Source organism: Plecotus auritus (genome assembly GCF_963455305.1).
Source record: "Plecotus auritus genome assembly, chromosome: 1".
In the NCBI taxonomy this organism is placed as follows: domain Eukaryota; kingdom Metazoa; phylum Chordata; class Mammalia; order Chiroptera; family Vespertilionidae; genus Plecotus; species Plecotus auritus.
The window spans coordinates 244,574,477-244,593,906 of NC_137770.1; the positions used below are offsets into that span (position 1 = coordinate 244,574,477).

General features: G+C 53.1%; 1 protein-coding gene across 1 annotated transcript in view; it reads right to left on the reverse strand.

Moving 5' to 3' along the window:
• STX18 (syntaxin 18) overlaps window positions 1–19,430 on the reverse strand; it is a 90,808-nt gene that overhangs the window by 12,888 nt on the left and 58,490 nt on the right. Inside the window, exons 2-5 of the mRNA XM_080650960.1 lie at window positions 9,338–9,405; window positions 4,834–4,949; window positions 3,692–3,769; window positions 3,467–3,533 (exon numbers count right to left, since the gene is read on the reverse strand). Of these exons, the coding sequence (XP_080507086.1) occupies window positions 3,467–3,533; window positions 3,692–3,769; window positions 4,834–4,949; window positions 9,338–9,405 (329 nt within the window). The remainder of the gene's footprint in view (window positions 1–3,466; window positions 3,534–3,691; window positions 3,770–4,833; window positions 4,950–9,337; window positions 9,406–19,430) is intronic.

Here is a 19,430-nt window from a genome sequence, read left to right on the forward strand (position 1 = left end):
CAGACACGCTTCTCTCAGCACCAGCACCAAGCCCAATGCAATCTGCCCGACCACCCTGAGGCTCAAGTCTCAGCCCAGCTGGGTGACGCTGAGCAGTATCCCAGGTTCTCGGGGCCTCCATTTCCACAGGTTGCTAATATTTACTAACAGAGTGGTTGTGAGGATTAAATTAGGTAAATTAATATACTGCCTGACACATAATAAATGCTTAATCTACACTAATAAAAGAGAAATATGCAAACTGACTGTACCTCCACAACACCCACCAGCCAATCAGGAATGAGTATGCAAATCAACCCAACAAAGATGGCGGGTTAATGTGCATATGCAGGTGCAGAGTGGCCGGGTGGGGCGGGATGCCTGCTATGAGGAGGAGGGCAGGGGGCAGAGGGAGCTACAGGAGCGGTGCTCCGGCCGGAGCAGAGAAGACTGAAGGCTCTGGCCACAGCGAAGACTCCAGCCAGAGCGAAGATGGAAGGCAGCGGCCAGAGCGAAGGCCTGGGTCCTGGGTGCTGGAGGAAAACCGGTGCCGGCAGCCAGGGGAAGGAAGGCCTATTGCAACGGGCCTCTAGTAGTATTTAACAGTGCACATGAACACATGGTAATGGCTCATACGAGTATTCCACCTACATCAACTCACTTGTTCTAACAACCCAACATGGTGGGAATGATGAATGCTTCTATGTGCACCGAAGGCAGGCAGGCACTGGGAAGCTAAGTGACCTTCCCAAAGCCACACAGCATGTATGCAGCAGAGCCCGGATGTGGGCACAGGCTGTCTGGCTGCTGAGCCTGGGCTCTGAGGCACCAGGCCTTGCTTTTTTTTTAAAAATATATTTTATTAATTTTTTACAGAGAGGAAGGGAGAGGGATAGTTAGAAACATCGATGAGAGAGAAACATCGATCAGCTGCTTCCTGCACCCCCCCCACTGGGGATGTGCCCGCCACCAAGGAACATGCCCTTGACTGGAATCGAACCTGGGACCTTTCAGTCCTCAGGCCGACGCTCTGTCCACTGAGCCAAACGGGTCAGGGCTGGCCTTGCTTCTTGGTAGCTCCACCACCCCTGAACTTGGGGCTGCCTCACTAACTGTGACACACCCCGACGAGGCTGGCTCGTTGTCCATGTTTATGCAGCAACCCAGCTGCCTCTGAGCTCCGTGAGGCCGAGACTTCACCTCTGGCTTCGCTCTGCCTGTGCTCTCAGGGCCTGTGCCATAGTTCCCGCTGACGGGTAACCTGGCGCATCCACCTCCTCTTCCGCAGAGGTGGGCTGGCATTTGCAATTTCGAACCCGCTTCACACGTGTACAGCAGAGTCATCACAGCAGGCGGGAGGCTGCTCACCTTGGCCTACCTGCAGTCTGGCCCGTGGCTGGTGCCTGGGAACCTGGACTTGACTCCCAGACCCCAACTGAGAAGGCTCGATGTGCTGAACTGGGGTGGAGGCCGTGTGGCCAGGCTGCCCCGCTTCCTGCTGGGAGTCTGCCATGGGTGTAGGCCAGGCAGCACGTGCCCACCTGACCAGCCTCCATGACAGTCCCCGAGCAGTGAGTCTCTACTGAGCCCCTTGGCGTCCACGCTTCACACGAGCTGTCACAGCCACGCCTGCTGGGCCCTGGAGAGGACTCTGGAGCGTGCCCCTGGTTCCCTGCACTGGCCGGCGCCCGCTCCTCATGCTGGCTCTGCACCGTCGCACTGTAATGACTCAGCCCCGGGCAGGCTGTACGCCAAATCCTGTAAGTCCTTCCAGTGAGCCACCAAGCCTGAGGGCGGTGCTGGGACCCCGACACAGTAAGAAAACCTGTCCCCCAACACTATGTACTGTATCTCCTGAAAGAATGCCCTGAAATCTCCCAGAGTTAGACGTGACCGGGAATCGGGCCTGGACCCAGCTCTCCACGTGCGTCAGGATGCAAGCCTGACTCTAGGGCAGACGTGGGCAAACTACGGCCCGCGGGCCGTATCCGGCCCGTTCGGCTGTTCTATCCGGCCCGCGGAGCCGAAAGAGCGGAGGGTTCTCTTGCTCTCCCCTCCGCTCCTTCACCAGCAGCAGTGTTAACATGGCAACGTCGGGAAACACGGCCGCAGCTCCTTCTTCTGAGTGGGCGGATTTATATCCCCCATTCAGTAGAAGGAACAACCTCTCAATCTTCCAGAGGCTCCTTGTAATGCCCGCGGACGCATCCCCCGACATTACCCTGGAAATGCGTAGACACGTTATCATGGTGATGTAGGGAGACATGCCCCTGGAGAGCACAGTATCAGAGCATTAGCTAAAAAGAAGACCAACAACACTGTTCCCACTGAAGTTGATGTTTTAAAGACCAAAAACCTTTCAACCCAGGCTACATTGCCATCTACATCTACGTCCCGGTCATAATTTGGAAGTTGCACTAAAGAAAATGTTTAATTTACTGTTTACACATTTTGTTCTTTTCTATTTGTTTTAGTTTTAAATTATTTTATTATATTTAAGTTTAATTTGAAAGGCTTTTGTACCTTTCCTTTGTTAGGCAATTTTATTTTGCCTTTGCCATTTTCAATATAAGGTATGTTATTGTGCTATGATTCCTCCATTTTTTGAAGTTTCAAATTATAATAATTAGTGTTTACATTCTTGTTAAAATGTTTGAAATGAATAAAACTATTGAAATAAAAAAAAAACCGTACCCTTTTATGTAATGATGTTTACTTTGAATTTATATTAGTTCACACAAACACTCCATCCATGCTTTTGTTCTGGCCCTCCGGTCCAGTTTAAGAACCCATTGTAGCCCTCGAGTCAAAAAGTTTGCCCACCCCTGCTCTAGGGGCTAGCACCCAGCCCCCAGGAAGGACAGACAGGGGACAGACAGGTGCCGTGGGAGACTGGGGTCGGGCCTGCCTGCATCCTGGCTGTGAGGCCTTGGGCAACTCATTATAACTGCTGGAGCTTCAGTGTACTAACCTAAGCAGGGTCCAGGCTGAAGTGGGGCACGTGCGTGTGTGTGTGTGTGTGTGTGTGTGTGTGCGCGCGGGGGGGGGGGGGGGCGGGGAGGGTGGAGCACGGCGCAGATGCCTGAGAAAGGCCTGGCGGGGGACACTGTCCGCTGTGCTCGGCAATTCCCTCAGGAACCCACTTTCAGGGACAACAGGAGGGCTGTGGGGGTCAAAACAGCTGAAACTGTGTCAGCCTCAAGGGTTACTAGGACAACAAAATGGGTAGAGGTACAAACTGTGGACCAAGGGCCTCTGCTCCGCCTGGCTGCACCCTTGGGGTGAGGTGCCTAACTTCCTGAGCCGCAGCCTCCCCATCCGTAAAATCAAGACAACAGCCCCGCCTCCCGGGGTTGCTGTGAGCGAGTGAGGCTCAGCGAGCGCCTGCCCCGCATCTGTAGGCACCCCGCACGGCCCACGGCAGAGCCCGAGCGCCACGCTATCATCACGGTCGCTGCTGCTAAGGGCCCCGCCAGACAATACTCACAGCCTCTTCTTATCCACCACTCGTTTCACGCGGATGGCTCTTTGCTCCGAGTACAGCTTGCAAACTCCTGTTACAGGGGAAGCACCAGAACACAGACCAATTAAAAGGGCTTCTCGTGCGAAGGGCTCATCCGATACGATGAGACGCTGTGGTCTCCCCCCAGCAGAGCTGAGCGCGCATCTCACCCACGTGAAACGCCCCGTGACGCTAAGGGCGAGGACGTACTTTTCAGGTAGTCTTGCGTGAAGTCCAGGACGGCGCTCCTGTGCTCCCTCACTTGCTGGGAGTGTGTCTCCTTGTGGGCTGCAACAGAACGCACAGGCTCAGGTCTCTGCACGCACCGCCGCTGAAGAGCGAGGCGGCCGCCTCCTTGCAGTTTCTCCCCTGAGCGCTTTTGAAAATTCCAGCTGTAGAACAAGCGTGGCGCGGGCAGCTGCGTTTTTAAAAGAGCAAGAGCGTCGGGCTTTACGAGATGAGAGATGAGCCTGCAGAAAAGCCAGTCACACCGCTGGCGGTCTGGAGCACGTAAGAATGGCGTTTGGTGCGCCCACTTCTTGAGAGCGGCCACACGCTCCCGGTGCCTGGACGGTGCGTCCTCTCCCCCAGCCACTCACCGGGTCCCGCGGACGTGGAATCAACCCTCCCTGGACTCCTGGCCACAGGATGCCTTCCTCCTCCTGCAAACTCGCGTCTCCAAAGCCCGAGCCACTGACCCTGGCAGGGCAGCCCCAGGTATTGAGAACTGAGCACCTGCTCGTACTTGACACCCATCGCTGCTAGCCGCCGGCACTGTCATCTAAGGCAGCCATGGTTACGCTTTCTTTACACACGAGGAGACTAAGGCCACGTCAACAGGCCCAGCCACAAGGTTTGGCATTTGGCTCCTGGTTTTATTAGGTTCGTGTGTATGTTCTAGGTCAGTGGTCGGCAAACTCATTAGTCAACAGAGCGGCAAACCGCGGCTCGCGAGCCGCATGTGGCTCGCGAGCCGCAGTTTGCTGACCACTGTTCTAGGTTATGTCAGCATAGACCCTTATGGGCACGGAGCATGACTTATGTGATTACTAAGGGCTGCCACACAAACACAGGTGTGCACACACACACACACACACACACACATACTCTCACACTCATCTTCTCTGACCCTGGCCCCTCAGTCAGCTTTTAGTTGCTTGGAGAGGTCCTGATATTTAACTTAGATTACGGCCTTTTCGTTACTTTTACCCGCTTAGGTTAAAACACTGAAAAGAAGGATTTGGAAGCTTAAAACCTGACTCTAAACAGGTGCACAGAGGAGCTGTAACTGGTGGTACCGTGAGGATCCCAGGACGGTCATGGCTGCCTGTCGGAGCCCCAGGACACCTCACCTTGATTCCTCAGCTGCTGAATTGCTTCTGAGCAGGTCCTCATGAACGTCTGCGCGTCCTGGTCTATCTGGTCTCGCTCTGCGTCTGTCATCCTCCCATATTCAGACAGGATATGGCTAAAAAGAGAGAGATCGAGAGAGAGAGAGAGAGAGTGGGCGTGGGGACAAAATTAAAGGGCAGCAGCGAATGGGCACATCACACAGCCCAGTGGGCATGAGGAAGATAAGCGTCCCTGCCGGAGTGACAGCCACAGAGACTTGAAGGAGGGGAGGGACCAGCCAGGCTCGGAGGTGAGAGAATGGTCAGGGAGTGGAACCCACACTTGGAAGGCGTCAGATAGAAAACGCGCCACACAGGCCAAGCTGGAGCTGCGGTGCAGAGAGAGGGACGTGGGCCTGGGAGCTGTCCGGGCGGAGCACGCAGCCCTCGTTAAAAATGTGGCTTTGGCCCTGGCCGGTGTTACTCAACGGTTAGAGCTTCGGCCCACACGCTAAGGGTCACAGGTTCAATTCCCAGTCAAAGGCATGTGCGGGGTTCAGGCTTGCTCCCTGCTCCTGGCTGGGCTAGAGGGCCAGGGACCAAGAAAGCTGCTCACTCCCTGTGAAACGCGCCCTGGGGTCAGAGCAGACCTCCAAATGACTAACTCCGAGAACATTAGATTAGCACCCGCCTTTGCTGTATTTTGACTTAATGGAACCTCAGCTCAGTGAAATGGAAAAGTCCTAAAGGTTAATTCGATAAAACTGATGACTCAATTAAAAGGTTATGTTTCTTTAGGGCACATTTTACGTTAACCTTTTAAATTGGGAATTAGCGGTATGGTTATTCTATTAGTAACAACAGCAGAAACCAAGGGGAGCCCCCCACCCCCGTGGCATTGTCTTGTTGCCAGGATATTGCAGAAATGGTCCATCTACCAGAAGCGGAGAACTTATTTTTATATGAAATCATTCAGGAGACCCAGCCAGAGGCGACCTAGGTTGCATACTGTTCTGCTCTAGTAAAATGTCATTATTAAAAAAAATTAAATGGGTCAATAAAGTCTGAGCTCTACACTATGGAAAAAAAAAATTACAGCTTCCTAATTATGTCCAACTAACAGAGCCTTATGGGTCTGAACGCAATATTTCTAAACATGTTCTTTCAATTCCACCACCCTACTCCATCCAAACGCTGCTGGAGCGGCCGTGGCTGCGGGGCGCAGGCAGGGAGGGAGAGAGAACGGCCTCGCAGCCACGCTCTGGGCGGGGCGCTGACTGGGAGGAGGAAGGGGGCCTCTCTCCGTCTGGAGAGAACCTAGGCAGGGGTCCTCAAACTTTTTAAACAGGGGGCCAGTTCACTGTCCCTCAGACCATTGGAGGGCCGGACTACAGTTTTTTTAAAAAAAACTATGAACAAATTCCTATGCGCACTGCGGGCCCGGGATGAGTCGGCTGCTAAGCAGGACAGGCAGCGGCACCCGGCGGGCCGAATCAATGTCCTCGGCGGACCGCATGTGGCCCGCGGGCCGTAGTTTGAGGACCCCTGAAGGGCATTGAGGGCAACACTTCTTCCTAGTCCTCGTGCTCTAGGGGCATCAGTCCCCCAGGACTCCCAGCCGCCCCCTCAGCCTCCTCCCTCCCGCCCTCCCGGACTGACCACCTGGCAGAGGGGCTGGCAGGAACGTGGCCCCACGTCTAGCCACAGCTCCCCTCTGTGGGACCTGCTGCTTTGATTGCAGAGGCTCGGCTCTGTTCCTCTCACGGGCTCTAAAGGGACCCGCCCCGCTCTCTGCGCTCCAGGAGCTGTGGCTGCTCGGTGTCATTCCGGCTGCGTGAGTGTTTAATTCAGGAGCTTGCATCAAGGCCACCCACCGCTGACCCAAGCACTGCCTGCCACCCTGGATCTTACTAGCGATAAAACCGGTAACGCACCCACGGCCCTCATGCTGGCCTGCCTCCCGCCTCCCGCCTTTCTCCCTTCCCCTCCCTCCCACCTCTGTCGGGCAGGAGACGGAGGTGCTTTCTTTTCTCAGTGATCACCCCCCAACTGCATCACAGCTCAAATGGGGTTCCAATTCCATTTCTATTCACCAAGGGGCTTACGTGTGCCAAGAGCGCTCACATTCAATCCTTGTGAAAACCACTGTCCAGGTTTCACAAAGAAGCGGACAGCCCGTGAAGTGAGCTGCACGCATACACATGGTTAACACTCAGCGAGCTGACGCCGGCTCCTACGTGTGCCTGGCCCCGAAGCCCTCGCTCTTTCAAAAGGACCGGAACAGGGTTAGGAATGGAACTCAGGACGTTAACTGGCACCGACTGGTTGCGACCAGGAAATGGGGTGATGGATTGGTCAAGACTAGGAAAGCCTCAGGAGCTACAGCTCTGCCGGACGCTCGAGCGCATAGTCAGGAGGACCCAGCATCCGCTGCCACTGAGGCTGGCCACGGGACGGCCCAGGCAGTGCCCGCTCTCCTGAGGGCATCGGAGGAAAGGACGTGGAGTGAGCCTGGCCTGGCGGTCTGGGAACACTGGCACGGCGTGGGGCTGAGCTGTGCGAGAGAACTGCCTCGTGGCACTGTTACAATCGCAAGTTCAAAACCACTGCAGTCACAGAGCAGCAGCCTGACACAGCAGTCCTGTACTGAACCGCTGCTTCTTCCTTTCTGCACCAAACTGCAACTGCATTGTCTTATCTGAATCTCCTCACCAGCTGCTGAGTGAGCATCTCCCGGAGTATTTCGAGCAGGGCTCCGCAGACGTTTTCTGAAAGGGTCCCACATAAACACATGACATTGAGGGCCGCGTGTCGGCCACAGCCATCACAGAAACGAACGAGCGGGCACGGTGCTGGCTCTGATACATGTTATTAACGGACACTGAAATCAGCACTTCACAGAACGTTCATATGTGGTGAAGTGTATTGTTCCTCCCTAGCCATTAAAACACGAAAACTATTCTTAGCTCACGGGCTGTTCAAACACAGGCAGTGGGCTGGCTGTGGCCGCAGGCTGCAGAGGCTGAGCCTGCTGAGAGGAAGACACTGGGTCTACAGGCTGCGGAGGCGGTGGCTTGAACTAACCATCGTTGAAGCCTTCACACAGCCGGAGGCTTTTTCACGGCCACGGGAGGGTAACGATGGATTCCCAGGGAAGAGCTGGAGACTGAAGGTTTACATCGTGCGGTTAAGTTTCCCAAAATAACTGCAGCTTCCATTTTACGGACCATGAGATTAGTATTGATATACAAACACACCTTTAGAAATAGTTTACACTGCCATCTAGTGTTGACCAACTATTTGAACTAAGAACTTAAAAATACCATCTTCTTGGTACGAGGCATTAGGGTAATAACTTTAGTATATTTTTTAATTATTCAAATGAAATACACTTAAATGTATAAAGTTGTCTGTTTCAGTAGACAAAGTGTCAAGGGTTATTTAAAATTCACCCCGAGGTGTAATGATTTTCTCTGGTAAAGAGTTTATACAAAACATTCCACCTGTATATAGTGACCGGAGGGTTGCCTTCCCATTCTCGGGCCCTGGGAGAGGAAGGGTTCTGGGGCTAAGCCCCTTGTCTCACGAAGATGAAATCCTCCCGAGATGCTCCTGATTTCGTTCTCTCTTAGGTCCAATCCAACGTCCATTAGCCCACACGACTGCCTGGTGTACACGCCCGGTGCACGCGGAGGGCGGAGGGCAGGAGCCAGGACCTGCCTGGTGTACACGCCCGGTGCACGCGGAGGGCCGAGGGCAGGAGCCAGGACCTGCATCCGGCCTGCGCTCCTGTCTGCACGAGCTGCCACCTGCTGCAGAGACCATCTGCAGTGGTTCTCCACCTTCCTCATGCCGCGACCCTTTAATACAGTTCCTCATGCTGTGGTGACCCCCAGCCATAAAATTATCTTCGTTGCTACTTCATAACTGTAATTTTGCTACTGTTATGAATTGTAATGTAAATATCTGTGTTTTCCGATGGTCTTAGGCGACGACCCTGCTAGCGGTTCTCAACCTGTGGGTCGCGACAATTGGAAAACACAGATATTTACATTACAATTCATAACAGTAGCAAAATTACAGTTATGAAGTAGCAACGAAAATAATTTTATGGCTGGGGGTCACCACAACATGAGGAACTATATTAAAGGGTCGCGGCATGAGGAAGGTGGAGAACCACTGGGCTAGAAGCTTCCATTGAAATGCTTTATCTTTTAAAAACAACCTAATCACAGCCCCTGCAAGCGCTCATCTCCACGGCATTTTCACCTTCTTACTGAGTGAGGCGCTCTGTCCCCGCATCTGAGTTCCCAGCAGCGAGGTGCACACAGAGACACCACCACATGGGCTCTCAGAACAGGACATGCTGCTGTGGGGGTGGCGGGACGCCGAGGAGCCCGGTGCTCGGTAAGAGCCCTGCCAAACTGGTCTTCCCCATAATGACTCGGAGTCCCTAAGTAAAAGGTGAGGCTATCGGTACGGAACGGGACAGTCAGCCAAGCCACGGTAACAAGTATGCACTTACCTGTGAGCATTGATGTAGTCTTTCCTGTGTTCCAGAAGAAAATCTCTCAGTTTGCCAATGTGTGAAATCTAAAAAAACCACAAAACAAAATGTTTATATAGCTAGCTAGATGTTATAATCACATGTAACATTCACAGAGAGTGCAATGCCAGTTGTTGAAAGATTCTGAAACTACAAACTGGACAACTTTGGTTTCAGACTCGTGTATGATCACTGACATTCCTGGCCTTGATCTCTCTTTGATGGCTCTTTCTTCCTGTGACTGCTGTGGTCTGTGACATTTTGGAGAAATGGTCTCTAGAGAACTTCGAGGTTACCCGGGATAATGCATGTCTGTATACACACAGCATATGCCCAGTGAGGGCCAATTCCCTGCTTTCTGTCTGTATCTAAAGTGGACCCTAAGGCAGAGCTCTCGCATTTAGAAAAGGGCCCTTGCCAAGCAGTTACAAGGTTCAGGGCCACAGTTTATCGCTGCACAGCCGGCCCCCGTCTCCCCCAAGGCCCCACCAGGGTGAACAGAGAACACCCAGCGCAGAGGATTCCATTTGTGACGGCCAGTTTCCAGCATCTTAAAAACCAACTCTAAAGCACCTACCATGTGTCAAGTACTGTGCATGGAGCTATGAATGAAAAAACAAAGTAAAACGAGGGAGGAAGGTAATAAAACCACTGAGTTTGTGGTAATTTGTTATAGCAGCAGTGAGACTCTAATACACCTTGTCTAAGTCAGCCTGGGCTGCTGTAACAAATACTATAGGCTGGGGGCTTAAACAACAGACATTTATTTCCACAGCTCTAGGGCTGGAAGGCCACGATCAAGGTGCTGGCGGATTCGGTGTCTGGTGACGGCCCCTCCTGGTTTGCGCACGCTGCCTTCTTGCTGCACCCTGACATGGTGGAGAGAGAGATCCCCTCTCTCACGGCTCTTCTGAAAGGGCACCAATCCCGTTCTTGGGAACTCCACCCCATGAACTAATCACCCCCAAAGGCCCCATCTTCAAATACCATCACGTTGGGGGTTAGGACTCCAACATATGAATTTTGGGGCCACACACATTCAGTCCATAGCACACCTACTTAGGGCCTTAATATCCAAAACAGGATTTTTAGGAGTCAAAAAGTTTTCCATAAAAAGCTTTAAAAGGTCCAAGGAAAGTTTTAAGAGGAATCTACTCCATAGGCTAGATCCAGCTGCCACCACCATCTTCAGCTAGGTCTAGTCTCCCAGGGGGCCTGGTGTGTGGGGGTTGTGTGTGTGCCAGGAACAAGAAGGCCCCAGGGGCATCTCAAAAACATAACTGCAAGAGGTTTCACTTAAAGTATAACATATGCGATCCCACCTTTTTCTGCTCCGTCATGGCAAATGTCTATAAAATGAATGTATTAAAATGGAGTTAAGCTTATTCAGGATTAAATGGAATTCTTGGTAACTTAAGAGGTGTTAAATAATTACAATATCATCAATTTAACTCAATATTTAACATGAGCACAATGTATAAGCTAATATTTCAAATGCCAAGGCTACAAAGAAATAAATGAGCATTGAGATTTCTACAGGTATTTGACAACCCTGAAATTTTATCAGCTTCCTAAAATAAACACACGCACAAATTGCAACAGATCAATAACAAGGAAAAAATCCCAACAGGCCTTTGATTTACCCAAATAGACAATATAAGCCCCCGAAGAGCATCCCAGGATAGGGTCATTGTCAGAGGAACGATCTGACAGTTTTACCACGTGACCACCACCATCTCTGTGAAAACTCTTGGCCAACCTCTCATCTGGTTACTGTTGTGCTTAAGCCCTATCTTTTGAGAATAAACTGCCAAAACAGCTTATACCGGTATTCCACACAATTGTGATATGCCCCTGATGTGTTCAAAATTTTAGAGAGGTTGCATAGTGTCTGCTTTGGATTGTGAATATTTCCACATATAGAGCTAATTCTGAAAAGAGTTCTTATATGTGTGTACCTACCTACAGAGAATAACTCTTCCTTTTAAAGGAGAAAGGCCAGCATTTCAAGTTTGACAAGACAATCAGAGTAAAATGGAAGCACATCTGGCCCATTAAAATCTAAAACCAGTGTCAGTTTCTTGGTCTTGATATCATTGAATGACAGGGCGAGGGCTCCTAGGAGGAAGGAAGGAGTCACTGGGCAAGTGCCTGTGGGGCCAGGTAGGCGATAAGACGCCAGGGCTGAGGTCGGGAGTGCTCTGGGGGCTGAGCCACGGGTGGGGCATTTCACAGACGGGCAGTGTGGGCACGCCATTCCCACAGCTGTGCCTTTGTGAGTGCTCTTTCTCTGCCTGGAACAGCCTTCTTCCTTGATGCAACCCCAGGCCACCCAACGAACCCAGCACATCCTCCAGGTTCCGCTCCAATGCCACCTCCTCCTTGAGGCTTTCCCTAACACCTCCCTTATATTTTGTAGACACCTGCCAGCACTTTCCATGTGATAGAAGTATTTATCTACGACCCCCACGAGACTTCCATTAAGTTCTCTGAGGTCCTACTCACGGCTGTATCCCCGTAGTACCTACATGTTGGATGGGGGAAAGGAGAGGGGAGGGGGGGCGGGGGGGACAGAAAAAGGCTTCAGGATCTGATTACTCCCGACTTACAAGTTGAATCAAGAAGTAGCCAAGCTATCACAAGGTGGCACCTGGATGACTATGAACGAACAGATGAAGAAGCACACACTGGCTCTGTGCACACAATCCTCCTCGCATGTCAGTGAGGGGCGTGCAGGTGAGCAAATCGCTGACGAGCTGCAGAGAGAGGATCTGTTCCCCAGTCGAGCACTTCCCCGGGGAAGGGTTGACCAGCGGGAGTTGCGTCCTGACCACACGCCACACTGTATTAAGTGTCTATCGGAGAGGACAGATGTGGATGAAGACAGAATCCTTCATTTCCAACATACACCGTGACTTAAAGCAAGAACGGAGCTGTAGCTAAGAGAGAAAGGAAGGCAGTACTAGCTACTGTCTCCTCCACACCAGCCACTGCCAGTGGTTATTCATCTAATTCTGACAACCTGTGGAAACCCCTTCCTCGTGGCCCGAGAGGCGGAATCAGCGAGCGCCGAAGTGGGACCCTCCTGACACTGCGCTCCAGGGGCTACACTGACGGACACGCTGCTGTCGTGTCATTTGACACTGAAGTCACTTTAGTGCCTGCTGTGTATTATTTTTTTTAAAAATATATTTTATTGATATTTTACAGAGAGGAAGGGAGAGGGATAGAGAGCTAGAAACATCGATGAGAGAGAAACATCGATCAGCTGCCTCCGGCACACCTCCCACTGGGGATGTGCCCGCAACCAAGGTACGTGCCCCTGACCGGAACCGAACCCGGGACCCCCCAGTCTGCAGGCCGACGCTCTATCCACTGAGCCAAACCGGTTTCGGCCTGCTGTGTATTATTATTCAACTGGTTTGAAAACCTCCCACTTAATGTTTAATGATTTTAAGTAATTACAGTGAGTTTTTACTCGGGTATGATAACAGTATTGTGTTATGATTGTTTTTAATATTTTTGTTTTTAAAATCCTTATCTTTTAAGGATACGTGCTGAAAAATTTACAAATAAAATGACAACCCTGGGGTTGCTTCAAAATAATACGGGAGCGGGGGAAGGGGAGCGGATGAGACAGGATCAGCCCCAGTTCACTGCTGTTGAAAACGGGCACCGGGTGCATGGGGTCCTATCCACTGTCCCCTGCAGTGCATTTAAAGATGTCCTTAGAATATTATTTTGAAAAATCTCCCCCTAAAGCACTTTCTTCTCTTAACCTTTTTAGTCATTTTGAAGTGCAGATTCTCTGCTGCCAAAACAGGAGTAACCCACACCCGAGCCAACAACTAGACCCATTACACGCTCAGCTGCGTCATTTCTAAATGCTGCGATTCTCTGCTTGAAGCTCCACTGAACAGTCTCACCGCCACTTCAACAAATCGGCACCATCTTCTTTGCGAGTTTGCTATGAACCAGACAGCCTCCCAGAGCTCTGCGTGCACCAGCAGCCCCCGAGGCAGCCACATCATCACACCCGTTTTACAGATGAGAAGGTGCGTCGGAGCCAGGGCGGGTCATCTGTTCGGGGACGCAGGGGTGAAGCCTGGGTGGAACCCAGGCACCCGAGCGTCAGGCACAAACGGAAGCGCAGGTCCCTGGTAGGTCACGACTAGTTTTCGGCGTAGGGCTCACAGGGGACCGGGGACTGGGGACAGCAGTGAGCGAGCAACATGCAGCTGCTTGCTCCTCTCACATCTGGATCAACAGTGCAGCGCACTCGGGATGTCCCGGACCGTGGCTGTCACGCAGAGCACCCGCCACGTGTGTGCTAGGCATGAACTGCTTGACATTCGCTGTCAGTTACTCCCCATAACATCTGGATGAATCAACATCACCCCCATCCCCTTGTAATCAGCATGGAAACTGAGGCCAGCACAGGTCGTGAGGTGAGTGATGGCGGAACTGGGATGGATGGCAGCCTATGCCGAAAGGCTGCGTTACTTTTTTTTTTTATATATATATTTTATTGATATTTTACAGAGAGGAAGGGAGAGGGATAGAGAGTTAGAAACATCGATGAGAGAGAAACATCGATCAGCTGCCTCTTGCACAACCCCCACTGGGGATTTGCCTGCAACCAAGGTACATGCCCTTGACCGGAATCGAACCGGGGACCTTTCAGTCGCAGGCTGACGCTCTATCCACTGAGCCAAACCGGTTTCGGCAAGGCTGCATTACTTATCCCATATTACACCGCCAAGACTAAGGAAACGACTCGTGGTTCGCTTCCGTTTGCGGTTTTTCTTCAGGAAGGATGAGCAGGGTTTCCGGTGAGAACGTCCGTGTGCATGGGCTTAGAATGTGTCTCACTGCTGTGGACAGAGGAAGACTGCGCGGGAGGCTCGTGTCCCTGAACACGTGCTCGTGTCAAAGTCCTCCTGTGCCCAGTGAGACGTGCCTGCCCGAGAGGACTATCCCCAGCGGGGGGCCGCTGCTCCGAGGTGGCTGCTGGCCCTGTGGTGTGCTACCCAGGAGGCTTGGAAGCGACAGCCACAGGGATGTTGCGAGGCCCTCGAGTCTGAGCAAGGAGACGGAGGTGGGAGGTGGGAGAGACTGGCCAATGTGACCAGTGCTTCCGAGTGTCAATCAGCAAACACCGCCCACAGGGCTGGAAGGTGCCACGAAGACAACTTCCAGGAGGGGTGCGGCTCCCCACACCTGAGCTCATCTCCACGTGTCTCAGGATGGGGCCGAGCAGAGCAGGCTCGGGGCGAAAGGTGGTGTGTGGGGCTTGCGTGGAGCAGGGCAGACAGGGGCGCTGGTAGGAACACGGGGAGCTGCCGGATTCTGTGGCTCTGATCTCGTTTGGCCGCCTTCTGCTGTCCTCAGGCTTCGGGTGGAAGGACTTCAGCTGCCGAGGCTCCTGGCCTCTCCCAACCCTCTCACCCTTCTCGGAGGGCGGAGGGCGGAGGGCGGAGGCGAAGCGCTCTGGCTGATGACTTAGAGGCCAGCCTGCAGGGGCTCTTCAGGTGCACGCCCCACCCACATCTGGCCACAAAGCGAACTTGGCTTTTTGAGTTCCAACTCCTGTATTTCTCTTTCAGGTGGTTCCAAAGTTGGGCTGGGAAGAAAGGGGTGTTTTTATAGCTCTTCTAACTCTCCGGCTTTGCCAACTGAAATTTGGAGCAAGTTGCCTAATATCCTTGGGCTCCACTACAAAGGGAGAGCTGTAAAAATGATTTCTTACAAACAGCAGTAGCACAAGTTAAAAGGCAACTTTTATTGAGTGCATACTATGTGGCGGGCACCGAGCTAAATGCTCTGCATCCCTGACCTCATTTACTTCCTGAAACGATCGGATGAGACGGAGTCCACTCTGACCCACATTACAGATGGGAAGGCACCGAGGCAACACAGTTCGTGTAAATGGCTCAAAACAAGCAGGAGACACATCTACCCACGAAGATGCCCCCAGACCCCCCGAACCTGGCAGTTCTCCGAGGGATGCTTTGCCAGGAGTGTGGCCAGCACCCTCTGAGGTCAGAGGTCCCCGCGCTGAGGTGCTCTGCCCACGGAAAGGCCCGCTACAGCTGCGGGACAGCACAGAGCGGGCAGCCAGCTCAGGGTCTGCCGCGCCCAGCCTCTTCCGGAAGCTGCTGCTCACCCCCCCCCGCCCCCCCCCCGGTTTGTCTGAACTCCGTCCTAGAACTCCAGCTATTCAGCGGACCCACCCGCTCTTTCTCTGAAGACAAACCGAGTTCACTTTCAAGTGGCTGTATTTTAGTACGGCTCAGTCCCCAAATCAGCGAGACATGGCAGTTCTCCACATGATCCACCCTCCGTAAAAGCAAGTTGATTATAAAACAGTAGCAGTGTGGTCCCTGCAGTGGATGCACTTGAGGGGAAAGCCTCGCGTGACCTGTCCTCACGCATCAAGGCTTTTCGAGGAGGGACCAAACAAAACCCCAACAAGCCCAACCTGAGCTGCGGACGGGACTCCCCCAGGGCTACTGACAGGGAGGGTCCCCACGAGCACGCTGTTGAGAGGGGGAACCATGGCCGCCCGGAGCCCATCGACATAAAAACATGAAATGTGCACCTACGTGGTTTACACGCACAGAGGGGACTCTAAGGCTGCGCATCAAAACACGGATGGTTTCTGGGTGGCAAGATTTGGAGACTTTGCTTTATTCTTACTACCTCTTTGTACTTCAAAAGTTTTCTATGAGTAGTGTGTTCAGTCTTTGCAATCAGACTGAGAACTTTTTTAAACAAAAAGGTCAATCTTCCAAGGACTTCTCCAAGTGTACATGGACCCACAGGATCGAGTCCAATTCCTTAAGCCCCAGGCCCTCCGCGACCGTCTCCCTGTAGACTTCCCCAGACGCAGAGCCTCCCCGTCCCGTTCCTAGTCCTCCGACCCCTGCTGGCCAGGCTGCTCAGGCGACAGCCAGCCTCCGGAAGGTCTCCTCTGCCTCTTGCAGGCCAGGGTGAGCACCCCGCCCCCGGCACGTCACCGCCTGGTTCTGAAATGTGACATAAGCTGCGCGTGCCGTAGCCTGAAGCGGCTCCTCGATAAGGATTTAACCTCTGAACGGAACTGCTCTTCTATGCGCTTCCTAGCAGGGAGGGAGTTAATAGCAGGGAAGAGGGACTCCCAACAGGAAGCCCGCGGCACACTTCACATTAACCACTAGGTGGCAGCACAAGCATTTCAGCTGCAGCAATAACGGCAACTCCAAAATCGCACCATTTTTTCCCAAGGGCTTTTCAAGTTCTCTGGTTCTTTGTTCTTATCTAGACTCAAGGGACTGTGAAATGTTGACTGTTGTGCCAGGCTGGAGCCAAAATGACACTGTTTAGAACACACACGTGCGCTTGGAGAGCCGGAGAGGGCTGGCACCAGGGGGCCGGGGAGCACGGCTCCATCTGTCCTCTGGCGGGGGTGGCCTGGCTGTCTGTCACCCACAGATCAGTCCTGTAGCTGCTCCTTCGTGGGTGTTTCGTAAATGACTGAAAGGAAGATGAACTGTGAAGCCAAGTCCCTGGTACAGACGGCAGGGCTCTTCTCAAAGGACACGGGCTGCAGAGCTCACAGCAGTCACAAGTGTGCCCGCGGGTCCCAGCAGTGGTGTGGCTGCCAGCACCCACCCCCGGGAGGAGCGGCGCTCTGTTCCGCTGGCACTCGCTACCCTCCCAACAAAGCCCTGATTGATTAGGGAACACTAAATACCGATTTGCATAATTTGCCTCTGCAAGAAACAGCCATTGTTCAAGATTAAAGAGACTCCGGCAGGTCCCCCTGGCATATTGTAAAAAGTTCCCTGTAACACAACATCATTATTTTTCATTCCACCAGTGGACACAGCTTGCTGTTCAGTTGAGTAAGCAGCCAGAGGCACAGCCAGAACCACCACTGCTGTAGAAATGTTTGCCAACTACTGATAAGCTGAAATGATTTTTCACAAGGATCATGTTCCCCAGTTTAATGGGAGGCCCGCTAACTAAATCCCGAACCCACCCGCTTCAGCCGTCACTGAAAAATGCATCAAGACCAATTGCAGCTAGAAGTCCAGAACCAGCGCACCTCTTGGGGCGCGGCGACCTGCTGAAGTCACAGTGGGGTGTCGGAGTCCTGTCCCTGTTAGAGAAGCTCCCGGCGGCTCGTCACCTGCAAAAGAGCCTGGCACAGCCCCAGACATTGCCCCGGTGCTGGGCTCACAGCAGCCAGCCTGCTGGGGGTCACAGAGGGGAACCGCTCCTGCCTCGCTCGCCCTCACTCCAGCCCTGATTCTGTGCTCAGTGCTACGGCGGCCTCTCCTCCCTCCCTCTGTCCCCCCTGCACGATGTCACCCGTCAATGGTGAGGGCACTGCAGGGTGACAGTCCTAGTGGGAGCCCTGGCCACTTCCTCCCAGTCCCGTGCAAGCTCCACCACTGTCCTCCCAGGACCCCCTCCCCCCAGGTCCCCTTCGCAAACCCTGACAACTTTCCTTCACTCACCGCTCGCCCCCCGCCCTTCCCCAGCCTCTGAGACTTCCGTTCAGCCCTCGCACATTCCTGCCGAACAACTCACTCCCCTCCACAGCTTTGCCTGCTATCTGCACCAAGTGCCCACCCACCCCCTGCCTCACCGCATGGTCCAGTTGAGTGGGTCCCACCATCCCCTGCAGGTCCCACTGGGGCTCAAAAGCAACCAGTCCAGAAGCGCTAATGATCCGCCCACGCCCTCTCCATCCCTCCTGGCTTCCGAGCAGTCCCTCCTGTCCTGATCCCCCAAGCGAGGAAGAGCGCTCGCTCCATTCCCCACGTTAGAAAATCTCCCGTTTTAGACCCTTCTTTCCCTCTCCTCCCCCCCCCCAAGTTAAACTGGTCAGCTGGGCCTGTCCGCTCACCTTGCTAAACATCCGCCAAAGGAGCTGGCATCGCCCGCTCCTCACCCACACCCTCCCACACGCCTCCGCAGAGCTGCCTTTCTGCCTCTGCCCCAGGGCACCCGCCCTCCTCTGCCCCGAAGGTCTTTCTCCTCGGCCAGACCTCTATTCAGATGTGTTTGGCCCAAGAAGGTTTAAGCCTGGCTTCCTGGGTTCCCGTCCCACTTTCTCTGCAGAGCTTGCCTGAAGCATGCCGTGTCTGCTAGTTGAGTGTACGCGTGTCACATACATTGTATGGGTATGAGTACACATGGTGTTATATGTGTTCGCTGAACGTATGTTCTATCCCATCGGCTGGAAAGTTCATTAGGAAGAAGACACAGGCGATGTGGGTCTCAGAAACATAACCAGGAGCTGAGCAACCGGGTCTAAGTGTCCGCTGAGAACCATGTCACCGCTCCGGACCGCAGCTTCCAGAACTGAGCCTGTGCTTTTAGGAGAGACAGGGACCCGGGCACAGAGGGGACGGCTTTCCTAGCCCCCCTTTCTTCTGGGCCAGCTTCAGAGCCCTGACCACCGGCAGGGACGGCTGGACAGAGGGGACGGGGCTAACTCCAGCTGGGATGAGCTCGGAGGTCTAATTTCTCACATTAGTAACCAACTTTCCAACAACCTGAAAAGGCTGCTCCTTCCTACTATTCAGCCCCGTCCCCTTTTAAGAAATTCAGAAATTGGAGAAAAGTAGAATCTTACGTCCTCTGTGCTGATGACACAATGAAAGAGCTCACGTCTTACTTTAAAAAGCCACGCCACACCCTATGGTGCGAATGACCCGTGATCGGGCCGCTTCCGTTTTAAACAGGTCTAGGCCAGTGGTCGGCAAACTCATTAGTCAACAGAGCCAAATATCAACAGTACAACGATTGAAATTGCTTTTGAGAGCCACATTTTTTAAACTTAAACTATATAGGTAGGCACATTGTTATTAACTTAATTAGGGTAGTCCTAAGCTGGCCTTTGCTAAAAACTCAAGGGGCCCAAGAGCCGCATGTGGCTCGCGAGTCGCAGTTTGCCGACCACTAGTCTAGGCCCTTCCACCTCAAACAGAAAGCCTGTCATGTTCTCAGCCCGTCCTCCTCACTCCTGGCCCCAGTCTCTCTGTACATCACACTGCAGCCACGCTCACACTTTAATCCA